The sequence below is a fragment of the Rhododendron vialii genome, chromosome 9a (assembly GCF_030253575.1).
Source record: "Rhododendron vialii isolate Sample 1 chromosome 9a, ASM3025357v1".
Lineage (NCBI taxonomy): Eukaryota > Viridiplantae > Streptophyta > Magnoliopsida > Ericales > Ericaceae > Rhododendron > Rhododendron vialii.
Window position 1 is genome coordinate 9,196,187 of NC_080565.1, and position 24,284 is coordinate 9,220,470.

A 24,284-nucleotide genomic window follows, 5' to 3' on the forward strand; every position below is an offset into this window, starting at 1 on the left:
TTCTTATTTCTTTAATTTTATGAGTTCATATTTTGTGAATAAATGTTTGAATACTTATTGGATAGAACCGAACCGAACCAAAATCGGACCGGTGTTGCAGTTTGGTTTTAATTAGGTTCCCTGCATATATTGGTTATGTTCTAGTTCTTAATTTTCTAAAACCGTTTGAAATGATCCGGTTATTGATTTTCAAAAGAACCGGACCAATTCGAACCGTGTACACCCCTAATCTCAACTCAATAATAACCACAAAAGTTTGACACAAAACTTACAAAAGAGAAAAAAATTTGAATAAGGACAAAACGTGCACTTTTTTTAAAAGTAAAAACAGTGTTAGTGAAACGAGCCCTAATACTAATAAAACCCATGAATTAAAATTTATGTTTATTTTCCTTTTTCGTTCGTTCATTTTTCTTTCTTTCGCTATTACTTTCCATCATCCTGTTCTTTTTAATCAGAAAGCCTCTTACAAGGGTTTTTTTTTTTTTTTAAACAGCGAAAAAGAAATTTTATTAACCTTTGAATTGTTACAATGATTAACAAGAGTAAGGAGATAACAACACAGTGTCTAATCCGAGACCCAAATCTTATGTTGGCAAGTCGCCAACCAAGGAAACACCAAAGTGGGACAAGCTTAAATACCTGAAAGGCCTAAAGCCCAAATACATGGGACAAACCCAACAATTAAACCAGATGGTACGCAACCCAAACCCCTAAATGGCCTAAAAACCCAGAATACAAGGGACTAAGCCCAAATAAACCCTACCACATAGCACACCCTAGCTAATGGTGCCGAACTTCACCGCCCACCACCACATAAGTAGGCCACCACCCAAGAAGACGACAGACCGCCGCCGCCCCACGAAGCCGTTAGGCCAAGGAATCAAAAAATCTCAAGAGATTAGCCGACGGAGACGCACATGACTCTTACAAGTGAAAGGGCCAAAGTGAAATTGGGTAACCCTGAAGAAACCAAACTCTGCCCATCTTACAAGGCAGAAATCAACTGAAAAGAAGAAAGAGGAAGAAATATATCCACTACTTATCATTCTTGTAACAAAAATAAAAACATTCAATCAAATACGAAACTCCATGAAATGAAAATTAACATCTCTGTTTAAGCAGCACCAACGTTGCGCGCTGACCATTGATAAAAGAAACCTGCTATTGGTACCGATAGCATCCATACTAATATGGAAGATTGGATCGAGCACCTACACATATTGAATTTGAACTAATTTTTTCACGGGCCCGCTCAGCTTTTGTTTTAAATTATTGAACGGCTCAGATCATCCGTGTGGGACCCAGAGTGGGTCCCGCGTGCCCGTCGGTACCCCATAGGTTTCCACTTGTCGGCCCCTTCAGCTTCATCGATTGATAAAATCCAAGCTCCAATGTGCTCTAGGTCCCCATACAATCGTTGGGATTACATACCCACTATGAAGCACCGACACCTCTAAAGGTCGAAGTATCGCAATGTCAGGACACGGGGACACGGGGACACCGCGGGACACCTTGGAGATACGTACGGGACACGCCACGTGGCGTGTCCCATATTTTAATATTAAATTTTGAGGGGGACACCGCTGGGGACACGGCGGGGACACCGATGGGGACACGGCAGGGGTCAAACTATAATTTTTTTTAAAATTTTGGGGGCCAAACTGTAATTTTTGAAAAATTTGGAGGTCAAACTGTAATTTTTTTTAAAAAAATTTGGGGCCAAATTATATATTTTTTAAAATTTCTGGGTGCTAAACTATAATTATTTATTTATTTATATATATATATAAATAAATAAATAAATATACACGTGTCGTGTCCCCCGCCGTGTCCGTGTCTCCATTTTTTTAGAATTCCCGTGTCCCGGTGTCGGTTTCGGTGTCCGTGTCGGTATCGGTGTCCGTGCATCATAGCATACCCACCAAAACTAACTTCCTTCAATAAGAAAGCTTGTTTATACCCAAGTCTCTGTGTAACTACATCCAGGTGATATCCAACTCCATAAATTCGACTCTCAAACTTCCCTTACAGTGTGGATCATACCATTGCCAAGAAGATACCCTACAGACAAAGCAATCAAATAACTAAACATCAAACGATAGAATGATTAAGCATGCGGCTACATCAGCCAACCTACAGTTTGATAGGTCCAGACATTACCCCTACGATCCAAAACAATTTGATAGGTACAGAAGAGTAGATTTTTTGTCCCCCTGTTGAGAGGTACCAGTTAAGTAACGTACAAACAAAACCACAAGCCTACAGCATAAAGATAACCTTCGCTTTACTATTTAACGTCAAAACCAACAAATGCATAATCATATTTTTGACAGAGGAAAACAAATTTGCAGGTGCGGCATCTCCACTTGGTCAGTTGGTTCTGTTCCGTTTAATGCATCTCATCCCCACTTGGTAATATGCGTTCATCAACCCTATCTAAAATATCACCCACAGAAAAAGTCAAAGTCCATCGGAAGACACTGACATATATAACTCACAACATGGTCTAAATCTCGACCACCACTTCTAATTCTAGATTGTCTCAAGAAAACTCGAGCAGCAGATCATAGTGATTGCTTCAAACTACGAACAACAGATACATACACTGGAAATGGATACGACATGGAATGGATACGCGGATACACATTTTGCCAAAAAGTAGTACACGGCTACATGCACAAGTTGGAGGTATGATGTTTTGTGTGTGTGTGTGTGTGCAGCTACAAATCTATAACCATGAGATTAGAGATAAGGTACAAGATATTATGAAAAATCGTGATGGACAAGGAACTCAAGAATTCCTAAAATGGGCATGGACACTGTTAGAAAATGCTAATTTATCTTCCTAGTGTTTCTATAATGTGGCTTATTCAATTCTCCATAAATTGTTAGTGAGCTTTAAACATATGTAACTTGTATTAGATAGTAATGTCAAATTTAAAAATTTTGGTAGCACGCTAACAAGTTTTCAAAATGTGTCAACATAATTGACAATCTTGTACTCATAGACACCTACAAAGTATCCAAAACATTGCAAAAAGAGTGTCGGACACGTGAGACAAAGACGTGTATCTTTCTTTGAATAGTTCGTGTTACTTAGGCTTCAAGAATAATGTTTTGAATTTTTTTTGTACCATTCAAAATTATTGATTGAGATCTTTTGAACGAAAAACATTCAAAATATAATTTTGGGAAGTAGTTTATTTTCAAAGTTAAAATGAAACGATCTACCGTAAAAAGCAAACAAAATGGGACAGAGGGAAAACCAATATAGAATTTTTAGTCCTTTCAAGTTTTCCAAATTCCTATTATACTTAATTTTATATATAAAAAGACGAGAAAATATCATAACAATTGCTTTTTTTGAAAAGTTGCAATGTGTTCAACACTTCTGCCTGACTCAAAGAAGAAAAAAGGTACTCCTTCCATCCCATGTTAATCATCCATTTTCAAAAAGTATTGAAAGCCATCGCATGCATAACTAGAGATTCCGTGGTTAACTTTCTTATTCCTAGACATTAAAATAAGGATTTAGTGAGGTAACTCTTTCACAATAGCTGATCCTATCCCCATCAGTTGGAGGTCTCCAATCCCCAACAGAAATGAACATAAACTGGATTCAATATGCAATATGTTATCTATTCTAATATATAAAGGGAGAGCACCCTTTGGTGTGGACAATTTTTTGAAGCTGGCTCACAATTTACAGTTCCCAAATTGTCCTCCCAACAACAAGAAGAAAAGAAAAAAAACGGCACAAATCAAATAACCTCTGCACAAACAACCGTTAAAATCATACCCACACAACCCCACGTATAAGCACTAGCAGTTACACAACTTTGCAAACTGCACTCTGTAGAGAACTGTTTTCGTCCTCAGAGGAACTGTTATGGCTGCCAAAAGCTGACGGTTGATCCAACCAAGGAAAAAGAAAACTAAGAAGGTACATTTCCTCTAATATAATTATCCTTCGTTCACTACTTTTTCCCTTACTTGCCCTGTCATTGTCTTCTCACTTTTTCTTTTCCGACTTTTCCCTTTCAAAAACCTTTGGACAAAGGACCCCCAAAAAAAACCTTGAAGCACACATATTCTCCGACCAAAAAACCTTTGGATCGTACAAAAACCCCAGGTGCAGATTCAGTTCGGTGACCAAGCCAAGTAAATACTACTTATCTCGAGGCCGAGGCAGCTTGAGGCCGAGGCCGAGGTGACTTCCACACGCAACGTGTGCGCTCCGGCACTTTTTCTAAATTTTGCTATGTGAAAAGCCAATGAAATTTTGTTGCGTTCCTACTGAGAGAAAAAAAACTATTGTTCAATTACAGTTCTTAACTTACAGTAGTTCTAAAATTAGTTGCAGCTTTTTTATTCGGGAATGGAATGGATATGATCAACTACGGTAGTTTTTCCCACATTTAAAGAGTAGCAAATTGGGTACTTTTTTGGCTTCAAGTGATGAAAGTGGGGGTACTCGGCTCCCCACTTTTTCTCCCCTAGCAACATGTTATACCACAACTAGAGGCCGGGGCACACGCGATGCATGTGCAAGTTGGATTTGTACAAATTTTGTGAAAAATCGATCAAACATTAAACATAAACAAATTTTGCAAATTTTGACAAAATCCAATTTGCACACGCATCGCGTGTGGCCCAGCCCCTAGTACATATAAATCCTATCTATTTTCCCCCACATGTGGTACCAGATTTCTGAGTTGTAGCTACATACCCATAATCTGCAATCCTACTCGTAAATCTAGTTATATACAATCAAATAGTGTCACATTAACTCGGGCGTGATTTGATTCCAAGCTCTATGACTGTTTTGCTAATATGGATGTTCTGTTATAATGTTATATGAGACAGTGGAGAAACAACATCCAAATATCTACTCGCCAAAAAAATCATCCAGTATCTTAAACCATCACTTTGCAAAAAACAAGTAATTGTTACGTCTGCAGAAAGTGCTACAAGAGAGGGAAAGTCGGAAAGATGACGCGTTGTACCTTAGCAAGGACAATAATTCATTGGAGATGCAATACTGAGTACCTGGTGGGTTTGTGGGATATCTGCTACCTCAAGACGAATACTTTGGAGTTTGGACTATCAATAACACAAATTATGTTTAAATTAAAGAACAAGTTTAAACCATCTTTAATTTATGTGTTTCTCATATTGTTACTAAGTGGAAAAGGAAGATCCGTTGGAGGTCCCGTTTTGCAGACTAGTATTTGAACTAATCTTCTGTAAACTTAACCATTAAGTCTTTTACTCTTTTTGACAGTTTTGCTAAAAACGCAGTTCTGATACTTGAGGTTGTCACAAAAGTTTCAGTTATCTGATATTAAGTTATTCAGATAACTCGAGCCATCTATTCCACTCGTAGATCCACGGCTCTACCATCTCTTCGTTCTTGGTGGCGTCTACAGCCTCGGCAGGAATATCGTACGAAACTTCCACTCCATCGGCACATAGCCACATAGCGTGGCATACCAGAGCAATGTAGTGAGTGACAAGCACTCGGTAGAATAAAGTAAACTACTCAATACACCAATGAATGACAGGGCAAAATACAGATCCATGTAAAAGCGGTAACACGTATTAGTGAAAATCAACACATAAAAGACTCATAGCATTGACCATAGTAAAATCAATCCGAGATTTTGACTCTTTTAAACTACTACTTACTCCATTCATACTTATTTTTAATATTAAAATATTCATGATTGTCGAAATTGCTCTCTGTTCAACCTGATTCAAGAAAGAAAAAAATGTACAATTTTACAACCAAGTCTTATATGTAAATGCCCTCAGAAGGGAATTTGCCAATGGGACCCCCTCTAGCAATATATATTTTTGTTATGTGCGGAGGGATTTTCCAGTCTACAGGAAAGTGAGGAGCAGAATGGGAGATTAAAGGGAGTGCAAATTAGTAGAGGAGGACCATCAATCTCACATTCTTTTCGCAGATGACTCACTAATCTTCTGGAGTCTGGACGACAGAAAAAGCAGAATGTGAGAGGGTGGAAACAGGTTCTAGATGAGTATACAAATCACCCATGCTGCTCAGTGCTAATGTTTCAGGAGAAGTGAAAAGGGAGTAACAAGGAATTCTTGGATTTAGCAAAAACAAGTATCTTGGACTGCCATAAATAATTTGGGAGATCGAAAAAGGCAGCACTTGAGTACATAAAGGGGAAAGTGGTGAACTGGATTAAGCGATGGAAGATACCATTGCTTAGCCCAACTGGGAAGGAGGTCCTTGTTTAATCTGTCTTGTTGGCCCTTCCTAGTTATGTAATGGCTCGTACTAGTGAGGATGACGGCGATCGCAGTGAATATGGCACATGATGGCTCCAATGAAGATACAAATCCTTCACCCGGAGGTATCTCAAGGTATTCTCTCAATTAATGTCTCCTTGTGCATTAAGAAATCCCAGTAAATCCTGTATGCCACGTGTGTGGATTGAAGGAGGAAAAAACACAGAATAGATCATTCAAATATGAGAAAGCTGTCCAGGTGTGGTTGCTTTGGCTATCCAGAATCAGGCCTGAGATTCTTGCACATATGGTGCCAGAGATGCAATGCAAAAACATGGGACATTGCTTATTGCTTACAGGGAACACAGAAACAGCCAATACTGGGGCTGTTTGCAGTCATGTTGGCTTGTGTGGAAAGCAAGAAATGAATGGGTATTCAAATGCCACTGGATAGATGAAACTCAGATTGTTATGGTCCCATTAGAGGAACATCAGGAATTTAGGAACTGCATGGAGAAAGATATGCAGAGCAGAGGGAGAGTTTAGTGGGGGAAAAACTGCAATAGCAACCTCCAACGTACGGAGTCCTACAAGTTTATGTGGATGGAGCTTGGGATGCGCTGACAAATAAAGGGGCTGCGGGAGTCGTGGTCCAGAATAACTAAGGAGAGATTCTAGCGGCAGAGGCTACCCCATTGGCTCATGTTTGTTCGGTTGAAATGGCGGAGGCTATATGTTTCCATTGGGCAGCAAAGACGGGAATGTTCAGTTCGGGGACATAGTATATGTTGGAAGGAGCTGTGCAGCACGTCCTCAACATGTTTCGGGTTAATTGTGAGGTTAAAAGCAGCCTGGGGGTCCTCATCAAAGATTCTAATTCTCTAGTTGGACGTTTTCACTATCGTATTTTCACTTCATACAAAACTAATAACACGTAAGTATCGCTGAAGGCCCTATATATCCATGTGTGAAGTTGTAGTTTTGGCACTTTTAGGTTGTTATCTTTACAGTCAACTACTCTATATTTGATTTGGTATAACGGGTAGATCTGGTATTCGAGGTTCACGCGAAAGTGTTGAGTTGTGGCAATGATTATTGTGCATTTTGGTCCCAGGAAAGGCTTTGTATGCAATGCAGCAGGGTTTTTGAACAAAAAGGATGTTAAGATCTGCGTAAGACACTTTATGACTTCATATCAATTTCAAACAATTTAGAATTTGGTTCAACTTACATCTAAATAAGTCGTCAATTGTGTATTAGCATGATGGTACCACCAACTATTAGTCAATGATGGGAAAGCAATGCATTAGGCACCAACTAGAAAAAGGAGTCAAGATAGAGTATCTGAGTTACCTGCTCTTGATGTTTTTCTTGGTGTTGCCTCCACACTTTTCACACCCCGCCATTGAGTGAAACTAGGCTCTCCACATATGGAATTGCCGTCCGACCACGAACAGAGTCATACAGTAAAAATGTACGGTCTTTAGGATCGTAAATGCCTATCCTCCTTTTCCCCACTGATACAAGAACTTGACCTTTCTTTGTGAGACACAAAGGCTTCAAATAGGTAGAACAAGGAACCCTTCTTTCTATTGCACAAGGAATGACAAACAATCTAGCCCATGATTCTTTCTTCCCATACTCTTTCATTGCATAGACCTCAATCTGCCTTACACCGATATCACAATACACGCAAAGGAATCCCCTCAATACCACCAAATTCATCTCATCATCTTCATTCCAAAGGCTTGGCGGCGGCACCTCCTTGAACTTTTCCTCCACCAAATCAAAGTAAACAATGACCCACGAGTCGAACTCTCTCGAACACATTACCCAGTGAACAGCTCCATTCACAATGGCCTGATGTTCCGACGCATAAAGATAATAACGATTGTCCATAACCAAGTTCCAAGAATTGTTTCTTGAACTGTAAATCGCCACAGAGGTTTCACTTTCTTGCGAAACAATAAACACCTTATAATCATGAGCAGTGGAATCGTAACAAAGTCCATAAAGTGCACAGAAAGGAAGCTCATAGGGGCATGAAATTATCTTGTGCGATCTGTCGGATGGGTTCCAAAGAACAAAGGACCTACCAGATTTAGTTCCAACAAAGTGTCCGTCATGAAGAGACAGGAGTATTAGGCCATCGCACGAGCACAACGGCTGGATAAAGGAATCCGAGTTCTCCCACGGACACTGCAGCGATTCGGATTCGCGATTGGGGGTTCGGAAATCGATCGAAACGAAGGAGAGAGGGGATCGGTTCGTTTTGAGTAGGAGTCTTGGGCAATGGGGAGATTGGGTAGAGCGATGGAGGTGGGTTCTGATGAATTGAGGGTGCGAAATCATGGACAGCCATGATTTGCAGATGGATTTGAATCGGAGTAGGGATTTGACGGGGAGTCTGGAGAGGATGTCGAGTACGAGTTCGTCGGGGATATTCAGCCCACGGATCTTCTTCTTGTTCTCTCTTGCTGGTGTCTCATCTCCCATTCTCACTTCGATTTCTGCTATTACTCTCTGAAATCTCTACATGGAATTTGGTTCAGCTGGGGAGGCCCTAGGCACAAATTTACTGGCGTAAAAAAAACACTTTTTGCAATGGAGAAGTTTTTGGGTTCCGGGGGGGACACCGTTGGGGATTCCAATCGTCTAAACTTGTTTCGAAATGTCTTGATTTTAAGGAGAGAAAAATAAGAGAGAGTGGTGAGGGGAGGGAGAGGGAAGCACGTGATATTCTGTTGCCGACCCCTTTTGTACGGTCCAAATTTCGAAGAGAGAAAAAGAAGAGTGAGTGGTGGGAGGAGAGATAGAATACATTTGTGTTGTTCAAAACATTTTTTTTTTTCCTCAACAATCTCAATCGTTCAAAACACGTTTGGACGGTTGGGATGATAAGTAAGTGCTTATGAACAAGAATTTGATTAGCCTTAAGCTCCCTCCAAAGGCTTCAGCTTATACTTGATTTCCCCCCTCAAATTGAGTAAAATTTTGATGTGGGCTGAAGATGCTCTAAGCTATCAAATCTAAATGGTTGCTATTCTGTTTGATAATTATGTGAAATTGCTTCATTTGGAAACCACAGGTATTCTAAGGTGATTGGAGCCTTGTCTAGGTTTTATATGTATGCATGTGTATGTCATTCTATCGAAATGGATAATGTTGTATTTTTTTCTTCTCAGAGATGGTAACAGGCAGGCAGTTTGGCTTCGTTGGTTACCGGACCGAGGGAGAAGCTGAAGAAGCTCTCAAGTACTTCAACAACTCTTACCTGGATACTTCTAGAGTTGTCTGTGAGGTGTGTACCTAAAATTAATCCTCAGTCTGTGTGCAAAACCGCAAGTTTCAACTCAACTACTCTTCTCCTACAACATCAAAACAAAAGGGACAAAAACAAAAAAATAAAAGCCTTGTTTGGACGAAAATTGATTGACCAACACTTTTCGAATGTAGTTTTTGGACGAAATTTGCTGAAATAACAAGGATTCGCGGGATGCACGAATTTGTTTTTTAAGTCTCACAACCTACGTCCGCTCAGGAATTGTGTGATATGGAAACAATGGCTGTTTTCTTATTTAAAATGTTGTTTATAAAGTAGTATGCGAAACTAAATCTAAAAAAGGTCCCCAAATAGAGCTCTACTTAATCGTAAATACCTTTTAGCTTGAACGTTTCTTGTATCCCTAAAAAGGAATAGTAGGTTAAATTCCCAACTGTGAGGCTGCGCTTCTTTTATGAAAAGTGTTTTTAAGGCTCGGAAAATCTACGTTTGCTCAAGAATTGTGTGATAGGGAAATGATTGGTGTTTATTTTATTTAAAATGTTGTTTATTAAGTATTATGCAATACTAAATCTCAAAAAGGTACCCAAATAGAGCTACTACTTAATTGTACCTACCTTTTTAGCTTGAATGTTTCTCGTATCCCTGAAAGGGAATAGTAGCTTAAAGTCCCAATTGTGATGCTGTGCTTCTTTTTCTAAACTAGGTTGTAGTTGTGAAACAAGGGATGAAAATATACCATCTAGGGGCATACCTACAAGTGTAACAATGCGTGCACTCCAAAATATATAGCATTTTTGGTTCAATTTTGAAGCCAATTATTTTTCAGTGGCTTCCTACGGCTGGTAGATTGGATCCTTGAGCTTCAAGGGAATCATGTGACAGAGAGAAGTTCTACGATGCTTATTATACTCCAGTTGAATGATTAAAAACATAGCAGGTTAACAAACATACCGGTATAACGTAAACAAGCACCGTATCGGCGTATTTGTGCCATGCACGAGAGCACGAGAATGGATTTTATGTTCAATGATATTTAGCTCTAATCGACTTAAAATTTAATATTAAATTTGATTTTTTTTAGAAGATGAAATTTGAATGTGAGGAGAAATGTAAGGGGATTTGAAAGATTTTTTTCCCTTCGAAGTGAAAATCAAAAGAGAGCTAAATAATTTTACCTTCGTTGCACCATGGCCATTATGTCACAGTACATGCCACTAGACAGCCAAAACAATAATCAAGTCGTCCACCACGATGCTGAGCCACTACGGCAGGGTTCAGCCGTGGTGTAACGAAGGTACAGTTAAAATGCTCTCTATGGTAAGGAACTCAAACTTCATTTGGCTTTCTTTCTCCCCTTTTTATTTTTTTTTATTTTTATGACGACATTCTTGTAAGGTTGATTTCTCTAGAAACAGATGCACGAGCAGTTATGCTGAAGGGAAAGGTTGCAGGAAAGTGGGGATTTTCCATTGGCGAAGAAACTTCAGATCCAGACATTGTGAATCATCCATATATACAGGATTAAGTTAGACACACTCTTGTGTTTCTTCTTTTTCTTTCACCTTCGTGTAAATAGTATTAGTGAGATGTAAAGAAGCCTTGTAGTTGAGAGTTGTATTATAAAGAAGAATGTATAACTTTATATGTGGAATTGTCATCAACGGGGACAAATATAGGAAAACTAGTGAAAGTGTGTCGAATAAGAGAAGCTACAGTCCCTGGGGGCATGGTTTTTAGTTTGTCTTGTGCTAGCAGTGTAGGAAATGTGCAAGTAGGGGTTTTTGACCTCTGTTTCAGGGAGTCATTCTCTCCCTTATGGGAGCGTGATTGCAATTCCGATGTATCTCATGTGTCTGATGTTTTATTTGTTGTGAAACATATTTAAGAGGAAGTTCTCTATTCTATCGAAAAAACAATAAGAATCAAACCCTGAATTAAAAACATTTCTTTCTTTTCCATTTCTGTTCCTTTATTTTACTTTCTACTTATCAAAAAAAAAATCCTTTTATTTTACTTTCTGTCACTATAGCTTTCCATCATCCTATTCTTTTTAATCAGGGAAAGACAATAGTTAAAGGGCCAAGTGAAGTTAGGGACAATTCCACAGACAACAAGAAAAAGGATGAAATATATCCGCTAATTTTCCTTCTTGTAAACGAAAAATCAGAACATATAGTCAAACATAAAGCGCTGTGAATTTAAGTCTTCATGAAACTCAACATCTTTGTTCAAGCAGCACCAATGTTGAATGCTGACCATAGATACATACCATTCTCCAGTATGCTTTAAATCCTCATAAAGTCATTGGCATTATGTACCCTACCTATGATATGATAGAACTTCAGTATGAAAACTTGGTTGTAGCATAGTCCGTGTGTCGCACTACATGGAACTATATGCGACCCTATAAATTTGAATCTCAAACTTCCCTTACAGTGTGAATCATGCCAATGCCAAGAAGATACCCTACAGACAAAGCAATCAGATTACTAAATGTCAGCCAGTACAAGGATTAAGCATGCAGCGACAACAGCCAACCTGCAGTTTGATAGGTCTAGATGCGCTGACATTCTGCGGTGGAATTGATTTTACCAAAGTTGATGAAAACACGAATAAAACAACCCCTTGGAGTACTAGGAAAAACACCACCAGATTTCATTGTAGCACGATCTAATTCAAAATTTTCACTCCTCAGGAGGTTAGATGGGGTGATTCAGGTGAGATCGAATCTAGATCCAACTTCCCGTTTTGTGCCTTGAGTATCCTGAATACACTCTTAAGTCAGTCTATTCTTGTTAATGCATCTCATCTCCACTCAGTAATATGCGTCCATCAACACAGTCTAAAATATCAACCATTGAAAAAGTCAAAGTCTATAAGAAAACACAGGTATATATAACTCATATCATGGTCTAAATCTCAACCACCACTTCTAATTCTCGATTATCTCAAGAAAAGTCCTACAGCGGATCTATGATGATTAGCTTCAAACTGAGAACCACAGATACGGACACAGGAAACATGTACGACACAACACACTATTTCTCCAAAACTAATACACAATTTTGAGTGAGCTTTCATAATATCCAACTTGTATTACATAGTGATTTCAAAATTGAAAACTTCAATAATAACACGCTAGCAAGTTTTTAAAAGGCATCAACGCAATTGACAATGTTTTAGTCATTCACCTATGAAGTGTCCGACATGTTGCAAAACGAGTGTCAGAGTCTAGGACATGTGTTGGAAGTTAAGATTTTTATGTCTTATTCATGGACATGAAAAATTGACATGTGTTCAAGAATGTCCAAGTAGTGTCGGTGTTGGACTGGTGTAAGAGAGAGACATACATCCTTCTTTGAATAGTCCGTGCTATTTAGGCTTCAAATTTAGGAATGACTTACCATATTATAAACTCTGTCCCATTTTGTTTGCTTCATAGGAAAAGTCGTGTCATTTTGACCTCGGAAAAAGATAATTCCGAGAATAAGTTTTTGCATTGTTTTGGTACCGCTCAAAAGTACTCTATGGGATCTTTTGAACGGAAGAAAAATTCGATAAATTATTTCAGTGAGTAGTCTATTTTTGAAGTCAAAATGACAAGGTCTATCGTAAGACAAAAACAAAAAGGGGGCAAGGGGAGTATCAATATTGAATTTTGAGTCTTCTCAAATTTTCCTAATTCATTTTGTACTTTTACAAATAAAAAAGAGGGTAAAATATCAGAACAATTGCTTCTTTTAAAAAACTGCAATGTATTCAACACTTCAGCCTGGTTCAAAGAAGAAAAAGGTACTACCTCCATCCCATTTTAATCATCCATTTCCAAAAAGTATGACATTCATCAAATGCATAACTAGAGCATCCGTGGAGAACTTTCTTATTTTTGACATTAAAAAAGGATTTAGTGATGTAACTCTTTCACACTTGTTGATCCTATTCCCATGTCCGTCAATTTGGAGGTCTTCAATCCCCAACAAAAATGAACATAAATTGGATTCAATCTGATGATTTTCTATACAAACTCTATTGATTCTCCCCTAACATGAGGTATCCAATTTATGAATTGTAGCAAGATATCCATAATCTAGTATCCTACTCATAAATCTAGTCAATACCAAAAATCTGCATTAGAATAACTCCATTTGATAAGTTGTTCTATCACTGCTTTGCTAATATGGACATTTTGGATATGTAGACCAGTGGAGAAACAAAATCCATATATCTTAAACCATCCTTTTGGAAAAAAAAAGTTATGGCTACGTTTGCAGAAATTGCTACAAGAGAGGGAAAGATGATGCTTTCTACTTAGACTATATATCATGGGAGATGCAATAATGACTGCCCTGGCGGGTTTGTGTGATATCTGCTACATCATGATGGACACTTTGGACTATAACCAAAATTATGTTTAAAGAACAAGGTAAACATTTTAATTTATGTTACATTTTCATAATACGGACTAGTATATGAACGAATCTTATGCAAACTTTAACCATAGAAGTTTTTTTTTTCCTCTTTTTGATAGTTGACATTCATTGGATTGCGCGAAATAAGTAGTTCTAATACTTGAGGTTCTCGCACAGGTTTCTGTTGTGACAATGATTCTTGTGTATATTGGTCTCTAGCAAAGGTTAACAAAAGCAATCCAACAGGACTTTAGCTTAATGCTTGTTTGAACAAAAACATGATGAGGTCTCCATAACACGCTTTATTACTTCTTCACAAATATGAATACTTCGAGCCAATTTTTGCCGTTGGTCCTACTTACCTATATAAATATGTCGGCCATTGTATAAAGTATATAACGATCCCAGGAATTACTAGTCATCAATGGGAAAGCAATATATTAAGCATCAACACCAAGAATTCCAAATTGTCATCCACCAAAGAAAGAAATGCAGATTAGAGTATCTGAGTTTTACCTGTTCCTCATGTTTATTTTCTTTGGATAGGCTTTGTGTTGACTCCACATCTCATCCCCACCATCCAGTGAAACTAGACTCTCTACATACGGAATCGCCGTCAAACCATAGTCAGAGCCACATGGCAGAAACGCACCGTCTTCAGGATCGTAAATGCCTATCCCCATTTTCCATAACGATAGCAGAACTTGGCCTTTGTTCGTAAGACACAAAGGCTTCAAATAGGCATCATCTATCACACAAGGAATGACAAACAATCTAGTCCATGATTCTTTCTTCCCATACTCTTTCATTGCATAGACCTCAATCTGCTTAACACCGATATCACAATACACGCAAAGGAATCCCCCCAACACCACCAAATTCATGTCATCATCTTTCTTCCAAAGGCTCGGCGGCGGGACCTCCTTGAACTTTTCCTCCACCAAATCAAAATAAACAATGACCCGTGAGTCCAACTCTCTCGAACACATTACCCAGTGAACAGCTCCATTCACAATGGCCTGATGTTCCGACTCATAAAGATAATATCGACTGTCGTTAACAATATTCCAAGAATTGTTTCTCAAACTGTAAGTCACCACAGAGGTTTCATTTCCTTGGGAGCAAACAAAACGCACCCTATAATCATCCGCAGTGGAATCGTAACAAACTCCAGAATTTGCGTAATAAGGAAGCTCATAAGGGCATTTTATTCTCTTGTACGATCTGATTGATGGGTTCCATAGAACAAAGGACTTACAAGAGACAGTTCCGAAGGCGCATCGCTCGTAAACCCGCAGTAGTATTAGGCCCCGTTTCGGAAAGGAAAATAAGTCCTTATCTTTTAAGAAGGCAATTTTAAGCTCACAAATCATGTGATTACGCAAATTATTTTCCTATAAATATGGATCTTGTTTGATTGATTTCATTGAGATCTTTAATACGGTGTAAAAAAAATTGAAAAATTATTTTTCATTTACATTATTTTTAAGTTTGAAAATATGAAATAAGTACTTATTTTTTAAGGAGATGTTCTGGAACGGAGCCTTAGACCATCGCAAGAGCACATAAGCTGGAAATAGGAATCAGAGGTCTCCCATGGGCATTGCAGGGATTTCGATTCGTGATTTGGGGTTTCGAAATCCATTGAAACGAAGGAGACACGGGATTGCTTCCTTTTGAGTAGAAGTCTTCGGCAATGGGGGGATTCGGTAGATCGAAGGAGGTGGGTTTTGATGAATTGAGGGTTGGAGATCATGGATAGCCATGATTTGCAGATGCATTTGAATCGAAGTAGGGATTGGACGGGGAGTCTGGAGAGGATGTCGAATACGAGTTCGTCGGGGATATTCAGCCCATGTATCTTCTTTTTGTTCTCTCTTGCCTGTGTCTCCCCTTCCATTTTCGATTCTACTGGATTTCTGCTCCCTCTCTTCTCTCTCTCTCTCCGTTTACACCACGGATGGAAAAGGTAGGTTTTTGAGAGCCAAAAATGCTAAAGTAAGTGTGACACACATCAATCACACCCCTCTCATATAGGCGGAGTCCGTTGGAATGAGTCCCACCTGTACGTCAGAGGGATGATGTGGGCGAGGTGTGCTACACCTGATGTGTCCTAGCAACTGCCAGCATTTTTTAGTTCATCGTAATCTGTCTTGTAGGAGAGAAATTCTTCAGTGCCGAGCGGGCAAGGACAGCTGGTGTCGAACACGCATCTCGACCATCCAAACATTTTTTGGACGGCTCAGATCTGTTTGGGCTTGAGGGGGTGTTTTGGTAATTTTACACTTAAAAATTACCCAAACAGATCTGAGCCGTCCAAAACACGTTTGGACAATCGAGATGCGTGTTTGGCACCAACTGTCCCGTGCCCGCTCGGCACTGAAGAATTTTTCGTCTTGTAGAGTAGTAGTATATTCCTTCGAAAAATTTAACTTGATCTGACATAGGTGGGAATTTCTAACACGAGATGAGAATATGATACAAATACGATCCAAAGTTAACGGGTTATAGTCAGTTATTTTTAATACAAAATATGAATAAAACATGACACGATAACACGAAAATCTAATGTAAGTGGGGTTAGGATTGAAGGAATTCTAACATGAGCATGATCCGAGAATTTATGAAAGGATACAACCGATACGAAATTAGCGGGTAAGGATCGGCTATTTCTAACACAAAATACAAATATGATACGACACGATAACACGAAAAGTTAAATAGGTCAGATTAAAATTGAAAGAATTCTGACATATATACAAAATGACACGGCATAATATCCATCAGACTTTAATAAATATGTCAAATTTTAGTTTACAAAATAAACGGTCAACTTTTAAGCGATTGACCATACATTTTATTGTGAATGTACACTCTGAAAATTCTACAAGTAAGTGGTTATGGGCCCATGGCCCAAATTTTACACAAATTACCCGAAAGAAGTGTACGGTATATTCCCGATAATTGCAATATTGCATGCTTACAGCTTACTTATCCATCATGTTCTACCGCAAAACAAAAGTACACGATAATGCAACTGTTAGTAAAATGGGTCGCAACCCACATGTGGAGAGAGAAAGAGAAAGGAGGATAGACAATTTCTCCGCGCTGCCGGAAGGATGCATCTCACAGATTCTGTCCATGGCCTCCCCTCGGGACGCGTGCCGATCGTCGGCGATCTCACCCCTATTCAAATCAGCCGCCGATTCGGATGGTGTGTGGGAGAAGTTTTTGCCGTCCAATTATCGGCAAATCATATCGAGATCGGTGTCTCCTGTCGTCTTCCCCACCAAGAAGCACTTGTACTTGAGTCTGTGTGATTCTCCTCTCCTCCTCGACGGCGGCAAACTGGTAAATCCCATCGCGATTCCTCCTTCCCTTGCTCCTCTTTCCTTTTTCTTACTTCAGTCGTCTTTTGTTTTTCTTATTTATATGAAGTGTGATTTTGTTCACCATCGACAAAGGGTGGGTTACGTTGAGTTATTTTGCGGGTGTCACTTTGAACTTTGATTGGAATTATATCATTTTCGTACAAATCAGTTATAGTCGGTCACCATGGACTTGAGAGGTACTATTTTGGTTCCACGGTGTAACTTCCGCTTCTGCCCTAAATCACATAGTACGTGTGCGTGTAACATAGCTCAACATACCAAAATTCGCGAGAGCGAGGATTGAAAGCGGAAGCGCATAGCATTTTGAAGGATTATGTGACTAAGGTTCCACCCTCTGTTGTAGGAGTAACTGTTGAAATTTATTTATGTGACTCACATGCCCCATCAATCCTATTTATATATAATAGTATTTATGTTTATAACTAAAATATGGTTATTAGATTTAAATAAAATATTGCTTAAATAATTGGTGACTATTTGTGAATAGATGTGGTGACTATCCATGAATGGGTTTAGTGACCATTCATTTGTAAGGTTGCAACTATTAATGAATAGGTGCCTTATTACTTCTTTGATTGAAGGAAGTATGAAAGATTGTGTCCATTGGGAAAGGGTCCTGATCTATCTATATAAAGGCTTGTGATTACCATCAAGTTACATGTGTGAAAACATTTATATAGATTAGATTAGATTGGAAATCTTATCCATTGCTCTCCAAAACAATTAGTGAGAGTGTGTTTGTGGAACATATTGGTTCAAGTTCGAAACGATTTCCGGACTTCTCAAGACTTCAACACTATGGCAGAGGGTAAGTAATTTTTCCGCTGCGTATTCATTTGATTCTCCCATATAGGTCGTATTCATTTGATTCTCCCATATAGGTTTATCATTTGGTATCAGAGCCAACCTTCATGCCATTTTGTTTAGTATAGAGATGAATCGACTGGTAGCATTAAATCTGTCGAAACCCATCCACTGCTCGTATGTTTTTTTAGAAGAAAAGCATTTCTTGTATCAACCCATTTCGGTTTTGATCTTGGCCCAAACCTAAAAATCAACAGGGATTGTTTTTCAAACTTTTCAATTGCTAGTTTGGAATGGGTGCTTTGGTCTTTGTTTGTTATCAATAGGTGTGTCCTTTGGCAATAGGTGTCACTTGTGTGTTGTATAAGCCACAATGCTTGGTTAGTAGGTGTTGTTTGAGAAATGATCGACGCACACTTACCCTTAAGTAAAATAGTGTAGATACCTTGTTCATATCTGGTTACTGGTGAATCAATTTTTCACCAATCTAGATATCGTAATTTTTGTTCTGCTGTTCGCATCCTCACGCTATAGAAATATGACTTCTAGTATCATTTATGGTTTGGGTACATATGCGATTATATCTGGGAAATTTCAGAATGCAATTCTATATCAATTGACGGGAATTCGAGGTTTAAATTGATAACCCCGACTTAATTGATGACTGGTGTGTTGGTATCTGGTGACTTTAATTGTTGGGTTAAGGTTAGTAAAACTGGGGTTCCATAAGGTTCTGTTTGGGTATGCAAGGTTGTTTAGAATGTTTACTGGGCACTTGTTCTTTGGATACAGTTACCAAATCCTTACGGTTACAGTTGCATAAAATCTATTTTTGCCATACTCTGTTTTGGTGTTACATTTACAGAAACTATTTTGGAATCGTGTTGTATGCTTTTGCCTTCCTATCTCATGGAGAGTTCAAAGGTTTCATTATAGTACTTGGTTGCTAGATCTCCTGAAGTCTTCATATATGCATGACCGGCAGAGTTTGACTTCATTTAAACCAATTTCGCTCTCGCAATTGATCATAATGCCGACTCACGATTGTGAGACTATACAGTGAATATGTGGTAGTTGTAGTCGTCCCATTAAAGTTTGGTTGATGCCTTTTAAGATGACTTAACGTTATAATATTTTGAGATTAGCCACAACATCTTGAGATATTATGATGTTTGATATTAGGAGAGTCACATATGGAGTCGTGATCGGATAAAAAGCCAAATTTTACAAGTTGATTATACTCATAGGGTAAGAGAGCAGATTTTTAATACCCTGCCCATTAAGTACAATCCCATCCGTGACACGAAAAGTTCTCATGCTTCCGACTCCATAACAGTCCATACTAAAGCAAATTCTATGAACTAAACTAGAATTGTTTTTGTACTGTGATCTCATGTAGCAATGCCCTTCAAAATCACGTCTATTGACTGATAAATACAAAGCTGGTTTGTTTGGGTATCCTTTTGCAATGATAGAGGTCCAGGAAATTGGGCAACGTTTGAGATTTGATATTTTTGCACCAAAGTGGATACTTTGACTTTCGCTGAATTTAGCGCTCTGTTTGCTTAACAGTTAAATGTTTTTAGCCAAAACAGTTCCCACCTTTGCCGCTGTCTGTCATAACAAAGATGCGGAAACTGAATTTTTTTGGGAAATCATTTTTGAGATCTGGGGTGTTGACACCTCGCTACTGTTCAATGACTTCTGTATTCGGGTTCTGTTCTATCTTTGCTATCACCATTCTTCGTCTGTGAAGTCAAAGACTGCCTAGTCCGTCGCCTTCATTTCTTTGGACTCTCTTTTCAAGTGGACGCGGTCTAATGGAGATTTCCTACAAGTGATGATGAAAAAATTCCAGTTTGTTTAGGGGCTATGGTTTGTTTTGCATCTATTGAATCCAGATGAGAGTGCTTTAGTTGTAAATGTGGTTATTTCCATCTGGAGGAATATGTTTCTGCACACCAGAAAATGGTTTTGTGAAGTGACTCACATGAAAAATGTTTTTTGCAGTAACATATTTTACAGTGAAAGCTTACTGTATCAAAATAGTTTTGAGGATCTGGTGTACATCTTCTACTAATACGATATCTTGATACCTTTTATTCCAGAGCTTTGCACTAGACAGAGAAAGCAGGAAGAAGTGTTGCACTCTACCAGCCCGGGGACTCAAAATTGCTCAGAAAGATAAGCCCCGATACCGGAAATGGATATCTTTGCCTGACTCAAGGTCTCTCTCTCTCTCTCTCTCTCTCTCTCTCTCTCTCTCTCTCTCTCTCTCACACACACACACACACACACACACTTTAATAGTTAATCCGAAATCCTATACTATCCACTCATTACCTCTATCTACAATTATTATTCTCATTTCTCTCTCTATCTCTTTCCACTCATTACCCATATATCCAATCATTACCTTAATTTCTCTCTCCACTCATTATCCCAAAAACCAAACTCAAAAATTCTCAAAAACTCATCCAAACATAGCATTAAAATCCTTCGTCTTCTACTTCAGTTCAACAAGGATTCTTAGTAAAATACGTGTTCTAGGTTTGATCCGTCTTCTACTTTAGTTTCAGAAGTGTCTGTAGCTAAACTTCCTATACTTTTGGTGAAATTGAAAATTAGTTTTGCTCAATTTGGAATTTACATCTATTCTACTGGATCCTACGAGTATGTATTTCTTCAATTTTCCGGTTGAATTCAAGAGTAATATGTGCATAGCATGTGCAGATTCTCAGAGGTGGCCCAGTTTTTGTTGGTTCCGTGGCTTGATATTTGGGGCAGGATTAACACTGCAATGCTATCTGCAAACACTACTTATGCAGCTTACCTCATTTTCAAAATCACAGACCATTGTGGTCTTAAATCGCTTCAAGGGAAGTCCTCTGTGAGATTGGTTAAGGAATTAGAAGATGGGTATCCAGATGATTTGAGCTGTACTGTATATTTGACGCTGGGGACGGTGAGATCTCTGCCTAGAGAACAAAATGGACGGCTTCCTCAAATGAGAAGGGACGGGTGGATGGAGATTGAACTGGGGGAATTTTACAACGACGAAGGAGATGAGGGTGAAGTGGAGATGAGATTGAAAAAGGTCAGGCGTAGCAAGATTGGACGTATTGAGAAGGGTCGACTGATTGTGGAGGGCATTGAGGTTCGGCCTAAAGATATTGCCTAAAATAAAAAGGAAGATTCATGGTGCTGCTCACTGCTGCTGCATATCTTTTATTGAGAGATGATTTGTAAGCCCACGTAGACTGAAAACGTACATTCGACCACATATTCAGCTTGAATTGGAACATGGCATGGCTCGTTGCATCCATTACAGTATATATTGCAAGCCGAATGGTTGGTTGGTTCCTGATTGGGAGTGGCAACGGGGCAGGGCGGGTTTTTCGTACCCCGACCCAAAAATTATCACACGGTCCTGACCTGACCCCGACCGGGTATTTTTTGGGTATCCCGTTCCCGCCCCGAACGGGGAACGGGTTTAACCGCCCCGTCTTGCTTCGTAAGAAATTTAAAAAAATTGTTAACCTAAAAGCAAAATAAAACAAAACTGTTATAAATAAAGTGGTATGTTAGTATATAATGGTAAAAATATAAGGGTAAGAATTTAAGGTTTTTTAGTATAATGAGATAATAAAATTAAGGTAAAAATCTAAAATTTTAAGTATAATGATAATTAGATTAGGGTAAAAGTATAGTTTGCTATATAAATACATTTTGGGGCGGGTTCAAGACGTGTAATATTGGAGCAGGTACCTTGGGGTGGGGTACTTTCACCCCGAATCCGGTCGGGTTTTAGAATTTTTACCTCGACTCTATACCCGAAAATGAGGTGGAAAACTCGCCCCATTCCGAACAAGGCGAGTCTGATTGCTAAGTCTATTCCTGATTGGATTTTGGTTTGGAAATTACTGCTTTCACTTTTTTTTTTATACTCTCTCCATCTCTTTTTAAATGTCCCGCTTCGTAATTCTAACTTATTAAGAAAATATCATCATTACACCTTTCATATCAACTTTTACTTCCACTTTCTCTATTTACCCTCTACGGATACATCATCATTACATTTTTACTCATTAATTTTTCAAAATGGAATATACTTTTAGGGGCAAAATGAAAAATGTATCAACTTTTATCCACTAACTTTACAAAATGGACACTTATTAAGGGACAGTCCAAAATGAAATACTGAATTTTAAAAAGGGGACGGAGGGAGTATATATTTGCGAACACTTCTTTTCTTTAAATTCGAACATGCATTAGAATACACTGCATTGGGGATAAGTAAGCTGGCGGTTTAAACTGCATAGAATGCTGAAAAAAGAAATGATGAAACCAAACCTCATAATCCGCCGGCAACAAACTTGAAGAAGCTTAAATATGCCGGCAACAAACCGAGAGAGAGAGAGAGAGAGAGAGAGAGAGAGAGAGAGAGAGAGAGAGAGAGAGAGAGAGAGAGAGAGAGAGAGAGAGAGAGAGTATGCCGGCAACAAACCTAGGGGGAGAGAGAGAAGTTGGGAAATCTGCCTGTTGGAAAAATTGGGGGATTCACACGTTGGTAAAATTAGGTGGATGAAAAATTAAAAATTAAGACAAAAGTTAAAAAAATTTATTATTTTTTTATGCAGAAGTATAAAGGTGCTATTAGAAATGAGGCGGGTTTTTATATCATGTCTTTTATTTTCCAGTCTAAGTATCTATCCACACAATTTTGTGACTTTTTAGTCGTTCAAAGAGTCTATCTAGTTTTTTGAAGTCAAAGTCTTTGTTTTCATTTAATTTATGTCTTGAAAATGTAAGTGTCTTTTCCTATTCGTTCCAACTTTTGGTGACGAAAATTTTATTTTTCGTCAACAAATATACTTTTTCTTGTAGTAGTGGGCCCCCATAGCTGTATACTATTTTCTTGTCAGCAAAGGTGTATACCCCAATCCTTTTTTATACAATGATCCCAAAACAAAAGAGGCCAAGGCCATAACCTTACCTTGTGCTAAACAAACGGCCAAAGGGATATATATTCTAGGCCTGTCGATGGAAAACCTGTCAAAAGAACAACATCAAGAATAGTAGGAGCTAACAAGCCAGAGGGTAAAATCATAGCGTTGGCAGATTTAGACCAAAAATAAGTAGCGCTGTTACCAATTGGTGATCGAAATCAATCAGAAGTTGAGAAAGTTCAATGGTCTCTCGAATGCCCATTTTTACCCAATCTGCATGTAAATGGCCCCGCATCTGTTTAACCCATAAATTCCAATTTTCTGAGGGAAGATGCCAAGAACGCAAATACGACCCTTTTTCCCAGCCAGACTTGTTAAGCCCTTGAGCTTGTCGAAGTAGGGGTTCATCTTCTCGTATAGGATGTGCTGAGGGAAGCTAGTCAAGGGCACTATGATCGAATACAGGGCCAAGCATGAAATTTGTAGTAGAACTGCTTGGAATCAAACATTGAAAATCTCGATTTGCTACTTGTTGAAGAGCTTGCGAGAATCGAGGACCTTTATCTGAAGACGAAGATGAAGGTTTCTTAGTGTGAGAGATTGCCTTCTTTGGAGCCATGATAAAAAACTGTGTTTCAAGTGTTCGAAGATTTGAAAAACCAGATGACATCTGAAGAAGGGAATTAAGGGGGGCATTGTTTACCCCCTAAATCTGACGCAGTCGAGGGAGATGTTAAGTTGGACACTTGGCAGAATTGGAGGCTTGTCGAGGACACTTGGCGCCTGTCGAAAATTCTGGAGCAAGTGGAGTCACATGGCAAACAAAGGAAGAAACAGTTGAAGCAGTTGAAGTTCAAACGAGCAACTGCATCAATTCGAAGACAAGAAACTGCCCAATTTAAATCAAGGAGGGAAGTTTACATTGGTTTGAAATCTGTCATTGTAAAGCCTATAAATAGAAGACTTAGAAGTCCTAAAAAGCTCCCGATCAATTGCCCGAAGGCTTTTACTTTTATCTGTCATTTACTTTGCTTTCGTAGGAGTAGTTTGTAACCGTAGCAACCATCTACTGTAACTTCTAGTTGCATTCGACTGTACTCTTTTGAAGTTTAATAAAAGTCTCTTTTGTTAATCTTCTTACACTTCCATTCTATTCAGTTTGCTTCCAGAGAAGTCCTGA

General features: G+C 38.7%; 3 protein-coding genes and 1 long non-coding RNA gene across 8 annotated transcripts; 2 read left to right on the forward strand and 2 right to left on the reverse strand.

The window, feature by feature from the left end:
- Positions 1-15: 15 nt before the first annotated feature.
- Positions 16-8,980, reverse strand: LOC131300417 (F-box protein CPR1-like). 4 transcript variants are annotated; one of them, XM_058326253.1, is made up of 2 exons: positions 7,618-8,902; positions 16-2,064 (listed from the first exon to the last, which is right to left on the reverse strand). In XM_058326253.1, exon 1 carries the CDS (start codon positions 8,758-8,760, stop codon positions 7,657-7,659), a length of 1,104 nt encoding a protein of 367 aa, XP_058182236.1. In that variant the 5' UTR covers positions 8,761-8,902; the 3' UTR covers positions 16-2,064; positions 7,618-7,656. The 4 variants fall into 4 exon arrangements, with proteins under 4 accessions (XP_058182236.1, XP_058182239.1, XP_058182237.1 ...); XM_058326256.1 differs by lacking the exon at positions 16-2,064 and adding an exon at positions 2,085-2,439 and having other exon boundaries at positions 7,618-8,980; XM_058326254.1 differs by lacking the exon at positions 16-2,064 and adding an exon at positions 5,501-5,522 and having other exon boundaries at positions 7,618-8,903.
- A 278-nt stretch (positions 8,981-9,258) lies between these two features.
- On the forward strand, positions 9,259-11,289 carry LOC131300419 (uncharacterized). Of its 2 annotated transcripts, XR_009190953.1 has the most exons (3): positions 9,259-9,565; positions 10,254-10,844; positions 10,960-11,289. It is a non-coding gene; the product is annotated as an uncharacterized LOC131300419 (long non-coding RNA). The 2 variants fall into 2 exon arrangements; XR_009190952.1 differs by lacking the exon at positions 9,259-9,565 and having other exon boundaries at positions 9,601-10,844.
- A 489-nt stretch (positions 11,290-11,778) lies between these two features.
- Positions 11,779-15,263, reverse strand: LOC131299586 (F-box protein At3g07870-like). The gene is made up of 3 exons (XM_058325171.1): positions 14,476-15,263; positions 11,874-12,016; positions 11,779-11,801 (listed from the first exon to the last, which is right to left on the reverse strand). The coding sequence occupies exons 1-3, from the start codon at positions 14,946-14,948 to the stop codon at positions 11,779-11,781; spliced, it is 639 nt and encodes a 212-aa protein (XP_058181154.1). The 5' UTR covers positions 14,949-15,263.
- A 1,712-nt stretch (positions 15,264-16,975) lies between these two features.
- Positions 16,976-21,480, forward strand: LOC131300420 (putative F-box protein PP2-B12). Its single transcript, XM_058326258.1, has 3 exons — positions 16,976-17,310; positions 20,264-20,382; positions 20,889-21,480. Exons 1-3 carry the CDS (start codon positions 17,008-17,010, stop codon positions 21,334-21,336), a joined length of 870 nt encoding a protein of 289 aa, XP_058182241.1. The 5' UTR covers positions 16,976-17,007; the 3' UTR covers positions 21,337-21,480.
- Positions 21,481-24,284: the final 2,804 nt, after the last annotated feature.

Excerpts from the sequence above, each read along its gene's own strand:
- LOC131300417 (XM_058326253.1), bottom strand. The coding sequence starts at position 8,760 with ATGGGAGATGAGACACCAGCAAGAGAGAACAAGAAGAAGATCCGTGGG.
- LOC131299586 (XM_058325171.1), bottom strand. The coding sequence starts at position 14,948 with ATGTGTTCGAGAGAGTTGGACTCACGGGTCATTGTTTATTTTGATTTG. Across the intron at positions 12,017-14,475 it reads AAAATAAACATGAGGAACAG|GGTATCTTCTTGGCATTGGC; the intron begins GTAAAACTCAGA and ends CTTTGTCTGTAG. Across the intron at positions 11,802-11,873 it reads GAAGTTCTATCATATCATAG|CATTCAACATTGGTGCTGCT; the intron begins GTAGGGTACATA and ends ATCTATGGTCAG.
- LOC131300420 (XM_058326258.1), top strand. The coding sequence starts at position 17,008 with ATGGGTCGCAACCCACATGTGGAGAGAGAAAGAGAAAGGAGGATAGAC. Across the intron at positions 17,311-20,263 it reads TCCTCGACGGCGGCAAACTG|AGCTTTGCACTAGACAGAGA; the intron begins GTAAATCCCATC and ends CTTTTATTCCAG. Across the intron at positions 20,383-20,888 it reads ATATCTTTGCCTGACTCAAG|ATTCTCAGAGGTGGCCCAGT; the intron begins GTCTCTCTCTCT and ends TAGCATGTGCAG.